Source organism: Triplophysa dalaica, chromosome 16 (genome assembly GCF_015846415.1).
Source record: "Triplophysa dalaica isolate WHDGS20190420 chromosome 16, ASM1584641v1, whole genome shotgun sequence".
NCBI classification, from domain to species: domain Eukaryota; kingdom Metazoa; phylum Chordata; class Actinopteri; order Cypriniformes; family Nemacheilidae; genus Triplophysa; species Triplophysa dalaica.
Window position 1 is genome coordinate 18,009,723 of NC_079557.1, and position 13,533 is coordinate 18,023,255.

Here is a 13,533-nt window from a genome sequence, read left to right on the forward strand (position 1 = left end):
ACAGCAAGACTTTGATGGGCACAGCATTCAACTACAGGAACAGACTGGGTACAGCTTACAGGGTATCATATACAATGAACCCGCACAGGACAATGAAACATGAGGACTCTTTAAAGGAAAGACAGACAGAGGATCATAACGAGCAACAGGTGCTGGGGATTAGCACTAAGGAGAGGCTGACGAGGAACGAGATGTAGGGAACAATGACGAGACACGAGAAAGATCACTCAATCTCACACAAAACCATAGGTTATGCCATGACTCCACTCAAACAACAAGAATAAACATGACATGATAGTGGAATCATGACAATGGTACAATAGATGAGTAGATGAAGTTATTAAGGTCACAGTGCAGTAGATGAGTTAATACAGTTATTGAAGTTATGGTGCAATCGATGAGTAGATGCAGTTAATAGAGTTACAGTGCAGTAGATGAGTTAGTGCAGTTATTGATGTTACAGTGCAGTAGATGAGTTAATGCAGTTATGAGAGTAGTCCATTAGTGCAAATGAGCATTCAGTATAATATTCCTTGTGTGCAAGTGAGCAGTATAGAGTGCAAATGATGCTGTGTGTGTGTAAACAGTCCGGTAGAGCAGATACATGAAGTACTGGTGTGTACAGTTCAGTCATGCATGGCAGCCCTGTAGTGCAATGTAAACAATGTTATAGCAGCATTATAGTTAAAGTTATGAGGGTAGTGGAATCAGATGGGGAGCAGAGTTCAATAATGAAACAGCTCTGTGAAAAAAGCTGTTTCCTAGTCTGCTGGTTCTTGTCCGGAGGCACCTGTAGCGCCTACCGGAAGGCAGGAGAGTAAACAGTCTATGAGCGGGGTGAGAGGAGTCCTTGAGAATGCTGCGAGCTCGACGCAGACAGCGTTTCTTCTGGATGTCCTCAATGGAAGAGAGTGTAGTCCCTGGGATGCGCTGGGCTGTTTTCACCACCCGCTGCAGTGCCTTGCGCTCAGCAACAGAACAGTTCCCGTACCACACTGTGACACAGTTGGTCAGGATGCTCTCTATCGTGCAGCGATAGAAGTTCACCAGGATAGTTGAAGACAGTTGGTTCTTTTTTAGTGTCCTCAGAAAGAAGAGACGCTGGTGAGCCTTCTTGACCAGGCATGAGGTGTTGGTGGTCCAGGACAGGTCCTCCGAAATATGGGTCCCCAGGAACTTAAAACTGGAAACACGTTCAACATATAGACTAGTTCATGTTTTTTTTTTAAAAAGAGTACTAAATGTTACCTGGTTTACCTGTCCACTTTTTGTCTTTTGTTTCAGGCTCACAATAATGTATATTAGGACACTAACATATTAAGTTATCTGTAATCGGTTTCCAATGTTAAAGAATGCAAAATTAACATATTGGTGCATCCCTAGTTTGGATTTAGCATGGATGCTTGTAATCACATCAGAAGAACTATAGTATATTACTATAGTTACAATTGAAGAGTTCAGATGCAAAAGCCTTTGAGTGCCATCTCAAATTTTGTTCTAAGATGAGCATTTTCGATTAGGTTAATATTCAGTTATTTCACTTAAAAGTTAATCAAAGGAAGCTATTCGGTGCTATTAAAGGGCAGAACAAGCCTGAAAAAAGCAGAATAAAACTTTTCTGGCCAAATTTTGTGCCTGTTTATGCAGCCTTGCTTGAACACATCAGGAGTGCAGCAATTTTTATATCCCCAAACCAGAACAGTTATATAAGCAGAAGAATTTTCAGACATGCCTTTCACAATAGTTATGCACATTTTAGATATTAGAAGTATATCACATAAAAGATAATTCGTACATGTCAGAAGGGAAAATAACATATAGGATAAAATTAGAAAGTACCTGGTTGATAATGTCAGATGATGAGGATTTGGGAAAGAGGGTGGATTTTTAAGATTGGGACGACAGAACAGCAGTAGAGGAGCTGTAAGAAGGCAACTTAAATTGGACACAACATATGTGTTGGATCAAATTGGTTTACACTGAGTAGCTGCACCCGATGAGATCAGAGCAAGATTGACTAACCTGGCCTGTCAGAACTTACACTATGCGTACGCTTGATACGTCCTGATGTTTCAATGTAATGTAGAGCTTGCGAAAATGTGGAGCTTAAGGGGAATATGTGAACTTGACAAAGGGGCTCATTTTGACATTTCTATATGTTCCAGGATCAAGCAAATGTTTCAATTCAATTCAAGTTTATTTATATAGCGCTTTTCACAATGTGGATTATTCCAAAGCAGCAACAATTTACTGCCATGGCTGAGCTTTTTTAAAACAACACAGCTACACAAGGTGCAGTTTCTTCAGTTCATGTGCTGAACTGGCAGGAATTAGTCAGTGTTCCTTTTAACCAGTTCAGTCCTAGCCAAATACAGATGCGGCAACTCCAAGAAGTAGACATTCTTGCAGGACCTGTAAATAGTCAGGCCATGGATGCACTCCAAACTGTGATTCCTATTGTACAAGAGTAAACTTCTGCCTATGAGTCCATTTGGATACTTTTCCACATGAAAAGTTTTTTTTTTACATCACACCCTTCTAAGTGGATGCATGTTATGTTTGTGAATTAATACAGTATATTAGTTTTATACTGCTAAAATAAGTAATGTGACATCTTGATTTAAACTTCAGATTGAAATGGTTTAAAAGCTGACCTTCTTTTTTTTGCCTGTGTAGACATAAACCATGCCATTTTCACAAAACATTAATATAGATTAATATTTTAATCAGTGCTACCCTGTAATGGCTTAGTTTGTATTTTATAGTTTATAACAGCAGAATTTGAATATTATCCAGTTATTGTTTACATCCAGTATTGGCCAAAAGTTTGGACAAAGATTTTTTTATTATTTCTTTACATTTATCAAGGAATCATGAAAAAGTAATACAATTTATTAAATTAAGCAGTACAACAGTTATGAACAGTACAACAGTGTTTATATAAATATTCTTGTAAAATCGTAGGCATATCACAAGTGATACCTCCTTCATCCTGTATGCAGTGGATATTGTGATCAGACATTTGCCTCGGAAGCTGTATTTCCTTATAGAAAGTATTTGCAATTACGTCCAATTTTTCACTTTTAATTTATTGAAATGTTTTATTGATTATTTGGTTATACATGAATAAATTTACTGATTCATGAAGTTAAAAAAATATAAACGTATGTTTATAACGGGCTTAAAACTGTGGCTAGAGGATTTCTAAAACAAATTTTGTAAAAGGAGGATCAGTTTTAGCGACGAGTAGGTTTCGATCCTACGTTAACCCAGACACCAGAATATAATGCAACAAAGCAACGACTCTAACCCCTACACCACTTGAACTGACACATTGCTTATGTCTTTTATCAACTAATTGTCTCTGCTTAAACGGTTACTAACATGACACGACAGTAAACGATTAAAAAGATTATAAAACATCTATATTTAATAGCATATTAGATAACTGGATACATAAATAGATAAGAGGATCTTTCGCATGTTACATGCAATGTGATGGCAGGGAGTCAGAAATTGAAGGCAATGCCCCTAGGCCTACAGTAATGGTTTACCCTTCCGCTCGGCAGCCAATGGGAACTCATCAGGCTTACACGTCCAAACTGGGCAAGTGGCCGGATAGTTCAAAAACACGCGAAATTGACGTCTGACGTCACGCGTAGAGTACGCGTTCTTTGCGCGTAGAGAACGCGTTGTTTGCGCGTAGAGTACGCGTTGTTTAAGGCGTTAAAATACGCACGTTTTTGACCCTCCTGGCGTTCCATAGATGCTTGACGTCATGTGAAAAGGGCCTATTGGCGGCAGAGTCTTGAAATCTGTGTGACGCTAGTTTTCCATGCGCGATTCGAGTGAACGGGTTCACGTGACGGAACTGATTATTCTCCTTAGCCAATCACATGAAAATTAAACATATAAAGTAGCGACGAGAATGTGAGGTAAAATAGCGCAGTAAAAGTACTGATTCAGCACTAAAAACGTACTCAAGTTAAAGTAAAAGTACACTGTTTTTAAACGACTTAAGGTACAGTTCCTGTAAAAACTACTCAATTACAGTAATTTGAGTATTTGTATTTGTTACTTTCCACCACTGCAAAACACATTCTTACAGAGTGTGTTTGAAAAAAGGACGTAGTGGCCCTATGTTTATGACAGAATGAATGATAGAGGCGCCAGATTGCTTATGAATGGATGAATGTTAGTTCACTCAAATCTACGTATCAAACCAGAGAACAAGGGCGGAAGGCAATTGGTCAGAAAAAGCAGAGGACCGAAGTATCTGTTTCTAAAAGGGAGTGGGAAATGTTGGTAAGAGTCATAACCGCATGGTTATGTGACAAGTGAAGGCTTCTCAAAGTTGGCTGTGTAACCCAACAGAATAAAACAGGCTGATGGTAACAATTTTAAACAGTGCTTCAATTTTGTGAAAGGGGTTTAAAATTGTTAAATTTACCTTTTCAGTCTGCTGTGTTTAATATCAAAACTCATATGCTTTTTCAACCGTTCCCTATGGTAGGCTACATTTGGTACTGTTGACAGAATGTTATTTGGCCAGACCTACAAAATGATTCATCACAGTTTACTACTCATGTGATTGGCTCCAAGGTGCCTGCCCACTGCCCAGGTTCATTTGCCAAAGTATAAAATTGCGTACAGATTCTCTGAGACCCATGTCAGATCGTCTTAAGATCAATTGGTTTATAGCGTCTGTTTGTGGGCTGCTTCTAACTTCTGTTACATTTACTTTTATGCATTTGGCAGACGCTTTTATCCCAAGCAACTTACATTGCATTACCCTATACATTTGTTTCTAAGTATGTGCCATCCCCTGGGATCAAACCCAAGACCTTGGCGCCATGCTCTTATCACTGAGCTACATGAAAGCTTTATTTATTCACCAACAATATGTGCCTGCTAATTTCTGAAAACAATAATTAGAACCGAGAAGAACCATTAGGCTACTTCGCTAAACTTGTCTTTCCAATATTTTTTATTAAGACTCCGATACAGCTAGATGTCAATGTACCATATGGTTTGTTTAAATTAGACCAAACTACAGGACCCATTCAACAAATTATTTATTTTATAAAATTAACATGCAACAATAAGCAGGCTAAATGGCCGTTCAGGTTCATATCCAAATGTTTTACTTCATTGTGGAATAGAAACTGGGAATCGATAAAAATTGAATTCAGTAAGCAGAATCAGAAATAATAATAAATTCAAATGATACCAAGCCTAGTGAGGACAAACCCGCTGTGATGCAACATTTCTTTCTAGCTCAACTTCTTCAATGATTAAAATATACAAGTTAAACAAACCATTAAATTGTAAGCTAGAAATAGAAAAATCCAAACCTCAAACGAATAGAAACATGGCATCATGAGAGGTTAAACTGAAACTATTAATGCAAAATACAGAATCAAAGCATATAGCCAATCTTTTAGTTATTGGTTTATTAATAAAATAATTACATTTAAGGGTTAAATAAGTTTACAGTGACATTTTGTTCACATGTCTTCAATAAAACAATGTAAACATTAAACAAGTTGGACTTTGTTTAAACATAAAGCAAACCATACCGTATACAATATTTGTATATGACACATATGGTTAATTGGTGATTTAAGAGTTTATAATGTTTAGTTTGGTTAGGATTGTTTAAGAGAGAACAGCCAACTATGTTTCTTTTCCATGTTGCTATTTAATAAGATTACTTTGATTGACTTTCAGACAGGATATACAGCCTTAAGTTGAAATCATAATTCAAACTATTTATACAAAACTTATTTTATTATTCTATTATGGGAGATGTCTTGGTCCTTGCATATATTTCGGCTAAGCTATAAGGGCAACAGATTCTTGATTTACTAGCAGCTCCCGCCTCATAACAGGACCCAGGGCGATATTTATGGGTCACCCCGGCAATATTCCTGCATAGTCTCAAATGATACTAGATTCCTGTGCTGACACTGTGGTGGCTGGCTGTTGGGCAGGTGGCGGCCACCGTTTCTCAAATTTGCTGAAAAACAGTGGGTCGTTGAAGGGTCCTCCATATACAATAGCCTGCAGAAGGTAGACCACAATCACCACTAGACAGGAGATCAAAAAGAAGGGGAGGAAGGGACGGAGATGTGTCCAGACAACCCCGACGCCATAACCAAATCCTCCGTGGTCACGATAATGAGTTGTTTTACGGGATGTCAGAGATGTTGGAATGGGCGAAGTCGAGCTGTCCGAATCCATGTAATTGGAGGACTCTGGATCAATGGATTCCATGGAGAAATTATTTTAATGGCTGACTGGAAGATATTCTCAGTTCTGACTTGCCAATTTACAGCCTCCTCCTCAAAGGAAATTAAAATGAACAGTGATTAATTTCTGTGGCGTATCCAACAAAGATTAATGTTCCAGTTGTCAGCATTTCCTTAGTATTGCATGATCCTGTGTGTCTTAAGGCGATCTGTGGACTGCTTCGTTGATCTTGATAGATGAAACAATTTGCGAGAAAGTGTGGAAACTACCAAAAGGCACTCCAGAACTTTTACCCCATAGACACACTTACTGATTTCTTCATCTTCTCTTATTTCAAACTTTTGGTTTGTTTCTTACTCTCGGTTCTCTCTGTGGGTGTTTCAACTGCAGTGCAAGAGCTGGCGTCTGAAGGGACCTCATCAAGATTACTTAGTCAAACTCATACCAGCCACACTCAGGGAAATATGAGAGAGCGAGAAAGAAAGGGAGAGATGTGCAAATGAAGTAGAGATAATATTACACTGCTTATATATAGCAGCAAATAGCTGGAACATGTGGAGAAGAGGATGTGAAAGTAAAACACATAGACACATTTGCTTGACTGTGTCAACATCAAGGTCGTATTGCACATGCACTGCATATAATCATTTTCTGCTCTTGTTTTCCTTCGTGTGTCTAATGCTTGCTTAAGTAAACACCAGCACAAACATGAAGGTGAAGTGATTTATGGCTTGTAGTAGGGCCCCTTGGGTGGTTTCATGTACTTAAGCTATAAAAACAAAAACTGATGACAGGGCTTCTGTTTCGATGTTACTCCTTGGCCTATAATACGAGATAGAGATACATGACACGCTGTCCACGCTGTATCCTGCCTTGATGCCCGATGACTCCTGAGATAGGAACAGGCTCCCCGTGACCCGAGGTAGTTCGGATAAGCGGTAGAAAATGGAATGGAATGGAATTGACTCCCCCCCAAAAAAACTTTTCAACATACAATTACAATTAAGAAGGTGTTAAAAAATCTAAACCCCAGGTAAGAACATCTTAAAGCAGTAAAACAAAATATTAAAATAAACATTGCTCTCTTCAAGAAAGTTTAACATCAACAAATGGGGTTTTGTCACTTACAGTTTTGTATTTAGTTTTGGCAAAACTAGCATACCAAGCATATTCAGCGCATGTCGTAATAAGGCTGAAAATTATGAAGGTTTTAAGAGTCCCCAAAAATGTCAGATACTGTAAAGCCACGTATTGTTTCAACATTTATTTGATATGATATGAATGAATGAAAAACTCTGTATTGTATTGTAAATATATCATTATGATACCTATTTTTTTACAGAATAACGTGTTTATTCACCCTTTAAATAAAAATCTCAATTCATACATTCAGTAATGTGTAAAGGTTATGATAACAAATGATGTACCTAAGCCAAGGCCTATGTCCAAATAATATTAAACAATACATTTATAGGCCTTGGCTTAGGTTTTTTCCCCCTTTTTTCCTTCTAAACATCATTCACAGCATCTGTGATATAACATGTTCATTCTGGTCGGTCTCCTCGATCTGTTTGATTTTCCTCATGTTGTTCACTCTCCTCCTTCACTTTGTCTTGTTCGTGAACTTCAGCCACCTCTTGATCATCTTCTTTGTTCTTATTCTTATTCTCCTTTTTCTCTTTCTCTTTCTCTTTCCTCTCTTTGTCTATCTTTGACAGATGATGACAAAGGGCCTGTACATAGGTAAAAACACACATAGGGTCTGGGTTTTTGCCCATTAGTATCATATCTGAAACCTCCAGAAGGGGGCAGCAGTCAGCAAGAGACCTGTGGAAGAGAGAGAGAATTCTGCATTTGTAGGTGTTTTTTCAGTAGATTATGGTCTTTCTTTAGTCACAGACACATTGCATTAGGAACTTACTCTGCTGTGCTGAAGGCTAGAGTGAAGTTTTTTTCTTGCTCACTGGCTTTAAGGGAGGAGAAGTCAAACGCGTCTGGAAAAAAATTGTGAACAAGGGCACAGAATGCCAGACCATCACTCCAAGATGAAGAGAAGTTTTCTATGTTGACACCCTTTAAAATAAGGAGAGGGTTATATACTTACACATGGGATTATTTTAAAGAGAACTTGTTCCAAATCAGTTGTGTATTTACATTAAATAAAACTTTCTTCAGCGGTTCCTGAAGAAAGTTAAAAAAGAACCATGTTGGCTATTTAGTTTTATTTTGTGCTATTGCTCTTTCTTGGTGTTGTATTTAAATTCTTCAGATAATTTAAGGAAACTTCAACTAATCATAGTTTACCTCATATGTCTTTGTTTTGATTTTACACCACTGGATAATTTTCTGTTTAATTGAAGCTCCACCGCCCATGCCTGTGGATGTCTGTTGAACTTTGAAGTTACGAACTCCTGGAGTCCTAAAACAGGGCAACATATAGCCTACTCTTCAGATGTAACAGATGTTAAATCCCAAAGCAACGAAGAGTTATAACAGTGCTACTCAACAAATACTAATGTTCAACAACACACAGTTTGTTGCTATGATTTGATGCTGTTGTTCACATGAATGAATTAAATTATGTTGTGGTTAATGCAAAGTTATAAGCACATGGTATTATGTAAATTATTATGAAGATAAAGACTTACTGGTCCTTCTGAAACTTGGCCATGGCTTCTCTTCTGGCAGAAGACCGTGCAGCACGTGGACACACAGATGATTTAATTGGAGCTTTGAGGGCAGACGATGAAGTTTTTCCACTTTTTCTTGACGGATTTCTTTCCTTGTCCTGAACATGATCTTTATTTTCTTTAATCTCCTTTTTGTCTTTGTCCTCTGTCTTTTGTTCAGTTTGACTTTCAAAGCTATTTCTCAGCTCGTGTCCTTTGTTCTTCTTAAGTTTTCCTTCCTCCTCACAGATGTCATCAGCTTTATTAATATGATTTTCTTTTGCGAGAGACTCATTGTTACCTTCATTTCCTTCCCCATTAACCCCTGTCTCATTGTTTTGCTCCTTAACTGTTTGTTCTTTGACCTCCTCTTTTTTCTCCACTGCAGTCTCTTTCTCCTCCTCCCTTAATGTGTTGACTCCTACCCCACGCTCACATGTCTCACCTTTATTGGCTTCAGGTTTTGTCTCCACCTTTTCTACTTTGTTTTCCTCATTAGGTTCACTGTATGTTGTATCGGTCCCATCCACTGGCTCTGAGGCAGCTGCAGTACATTTGATCTCCTGGGGATCAACGTGTTTGGAGTCCTGGGAAGTGCCCATTCCAAAAATGGATGCATTTAAACAGAACAATAATGTGATACAAATTTAATCCTCACAGACATTTATCATATGATAACTTGTTCTACATTTACTGTGCATGTATTCATTAGACCCGTAGGGCTGACTACCATAAGACCACACGTTTAAATATATTACACGTCATGCATTATATTCTAATTGTATTACATTGGGTGCAGTCGTGGCCTAATGGTTAGAGAGAATTGGACTTGTGACCGGAAGATTGCTGGTTCGATTCCCAGGGCCGGCGGGTGACGACTGAGGTGCCCTTGAACAATGCACCTTTACCCTACTTGCTCCCCGGGCGCTGCAATGATAGCTGCCCAATGCTCTGGGTGTATGTGTGTTCACGACTTGCTGTGCGTGTGTTCCCTACTCTGGATGGGCTAAATGCAGAGGTCACATTTCGATTATGGGTCACCATGCCTGACACTTAACTAACTTCACTTTTGTTATGACATTTTAGGTTACTCTGAACATCCTGCATTTCTGTATATACTGTATGAGACACATATGAACAGATATTTATACAGGTAAATAACCCCGAGTTATATTCTATGATGCATAATATTCAATAACAAGGCGTCCAATCATAGGCAAATGCTGTATATCCTAAACTTTGATATCCAGCCGGAATGAAAAATATTTTTGCATCGCATACACAAAATTCCATTCTATGGATTAATTAAAATACAGTCTAAAGTGGGAGGTCTAGAGGACAATGGTATGCATACAAAAATTGGCATCAGATAATGTAAGCATTTTTTCTTGTGTAAGTCATTTGTCTTTGCTTGATGAGTTACTGCAAATGCACGTTATTAGCTTTATACAGAAAGTTGGTTTTCAAATATTATATAATACTACATTCTTTTTCCACTAGAAATTTATATCTTCTAAGAAAAAATCTACTCAGTACCCCTAAGCATATATTACCTATATATAAACACTTGTCTATCAACCAGTCCCATGATTTTTAACAAGATGCATTGAACAGTTGCTTTCCCCCAGTGGGTCACAACCCAATGACATGTCTCGGGTCAACTATGGATTCTAACAGACAATCGATCTGCATCAGGGAGTATGTCTGCTCTCCTTCTTTGACACACAATCTTTTTCTGTCTTGTGTAATGTTCACTGTTTAAGCATTTAAGGGACTGTGTCTCTGTGTATATGTAATCAGTTCTGCTTTTGAGAAGCTGTTCCAGGTGTCACATGAGGTCATGACTCACCAGTTGTAAAAAGAGCTGCAGCATTCCTTAATAAGAGCAGGTGTGTGTGTGTGTGCGCGAGCATGTGTGTATGTGTTAGAAAATATTTTCAAAATGAATTCTCATATGTGAACCACACTAGAATAAATGAGCTCAATGAGCCAACTGGGAATGTGGTTTTACCCCAGATAATAATTAAATAATTTTCCATTGACATTTGCCTTCGACTTAAAGGGCAACACGCTAATAAACAACAGGATCTCATGGGAAGTAATATGTATTTTACAAGGTGGCTAAATTGTACGATTTTGTACAATTTGAATCGTACAAAAACATATGATTGTTAAAAAATATCACTGGAGTGAAAACAGTTAGTATTAAAAAAATACAAAAAAGATTGGACGAATTTATACGGATCAGCTACTTCGTAAAAAAGTTATGAGGGTCCATCAGATTATGTTTGACTAAACAGTTTTTTTTGTGCAAGCTTAAAAAGCAATTTAATTTAATTTTAATTTAAGAGCTTATCTGTGCATGTGTGTGTGAGAATGTAAAATAAACCAATTATATACTTTTTAAATCAACAGGCAAAGCATTTGCAAAAACAAGATGAATTCTATAAATGTAAGAGAAACACAGAAATCAATGTTATTAAACTGCAATATTTACCTGGTAAGTTTCTCTGGCCACTGTGATATTCTCAGTATCCTCCATTTTTTTGGAGTTGTCTGTGCAAACTGAAAGAATCTTCAGTCAAACTACTCACTGAATTATCAGACACTGAAGATAAGTTCTGTCTGGTTCCTCCTTCCTCTCTTTCTCTCTATCCTCTCAGTGTCTGTCCTTCTGACCTTTTCAAACAACACATGCTCCAGAAATAGTGTTTCCCACCGAACAGCTGTTATTAGTGGAAACCAATGCACAACAGTACACAAACATACAGTACACCATAGAAATAAACAATATTGATGTGCATTCAAGAATATAATATAATATAAAATACTTTGTAAAACTCAGCAATATTCACCAACGATAAACCACACTGAAGAATTACATCAGATTCCATGTTCACAAACATTTATGCCAACAACAGCATTCGAAGGAATAGTCTTTATCACCAATGAGGACCACCTAAAATAAAATACAGTTCCCTTACTACTAGTATGGCCAATTCTACACAAACCCACATTTACCTAGCTATCTAAATAAGCACTAACTTCTTTTTTTTATAGCTACACAGTTATATTTTTATATATAGTTACGTACCCCTAAAGATCTGAATTTTAAAGATAATTTTTGACCTCTACTGTAAACCCTTTGGTACACACGAACACACTCACACAAAGCAAAAGAAGCTTAAAAAGAATCCAATGTTCCTGTCATGTTTTAACATAAACCTTATTACAGTTTCTATTCTGTAATACTATATCATTTTAATGGATAATATAATCTAAACATTATTTATCTTACCAAGCAATAGAATTTTGGAGTCACTGCATTCAAATATCGGCTCTCTTCTTTATCGTAGTAAACGTTCAGAGAATATATAACTAAGATCACACCTATCTCTGTATATATGTAGTTCTATTCTCTCAACACAAAGCAGATGGCTTTAAAAATAAACTGCTATCTTTGCTTTCATTCACTCATCCCCCACGGTTAGCTCTCAATTTGTCGGTCATCTTCTCTCTTTCCAATCTGTGTATACACGTGCTAGCAACGTCGTGTTGCTGCTAATTTCACTCCTTCAGTATATAAATAAATAAAGATGAAAAACGTCCCACAGTAGATAATTCCTGTTACTAGTGATTTCAGAAATAGAAATCAGATTTTGTCTGCTTATTTATATTTAGTTGCAATTAGGTCCTTATAGTATCCTATATTGTCTTATATTGCTATATTTGATAAATTAATGCTGAATTCAACTAGATAAATATGTAATATTTAAAAGTGCCATTGCAATATCATGCTTTAACTTTTATTTTTTTGTCATTGGTCGATTACATGGTTCAAGAATATACTCATCCTGATACAAATAACGGAATTACCTTCTAATGTAGTAATGACTGCATATGTATGTACTGTATACATGTATATCATTTAATTTAGGGGTCAACCGACCCTAAGGGAAAATTTATCTGAAGTTGTTTGTGACCATTGACAACATCGGAGAGGATTGGTTTAATGAATGAATGAAGTTATTTTGATTATTTATTAATAAAAAAAATAGAGAATGATTGGAAAAAGTAATGTATTTAGTTTAATTGTAACAAAAGTCAGTGTAACAAGTTCTGAGTATTAAAAAGCACTAAACTTCATCAGAACAAGTTTATCGAGATTCTCAGTAGAGGGCGCCAAATAAAAAAAAATTCTCTTGAAGACAGCGGGATGTTTGCAGGAAACAGGTATTTTGATGACATACAGCTAGTTTTAATACAGTGCAGGTGAACTTATTTGATTGCATAACATCACACAACAGCATGTTCTTGAATACAATATAAATGTGTCTATGTTGTTATACTGTAAAATAAAATGCTGACAGTGATGTTAATGAAAAGCTTTAGTGAAATCATGTGATCAAGGGTGATCCAGAGTCATCTGTTGTGTGGTAGACTGTGATTAAAGGGATACTTCAATCATGAAAATGTTTTCATCATTTACTCACCCTCAGGTTGTTTCAAACTTGTATACATTTCTGTATGACAGAATTTTAATTTTTTAGGTGAACTATCCCTTTAGATATTTTTAATATGTGCTCACTTCAGCAAAAGCTTTAGCATTTTA

At 37.0% G+C, this 13,533-nt stretch overlaps 1 protein-coding gene across 2 annotated transcripts; it reads right to left on the minus strand.

Moving 5' to 3' along the window:
- Positions 1–7,501: 7,501 nt before the first annotated feature.
- smtnl1 (smoothelin-like 1) lies at positions 7,502–12,338 on the minus strand. 2 transcript variants are annotated; one of them, XM_056769988.1, is made up of 7 exons: positions 12,220–12,338; positions 11,777–11,880; positions 11,419–11,647; positions 8,901–9,508; positions 8,557–8,671; positions 8,174–8,325; positions 7,502–8,079 (listed from the first exon to the last, which is right to left on the minus strand). In XM_056769988.1, the coding sequence occupies exons 3-7, from the start codon at positions 11,461–11,463 to the stop codon at positions 7,797–7,799; spliced, it is 1,203 nt and encodes a 400-aa protein (XP_056625966.1). In that variant the 5' UTR covers positions 11,464–11,647; positions 11,777–11,880; positions 12,220–12,338; the 3' UTR covers positions 7,502–7,796. The 2 variants fall into 2 exon arrangements, with proteins under 2 accessions (XP_056625966.1, XP_056625965.1); XM_056769987.1 differs by having other exon boundaries at positions 11,753–11,880.
- Between the last annotated feature and the right edge of the window lie 1,195 nt (positions 12,339–13,533).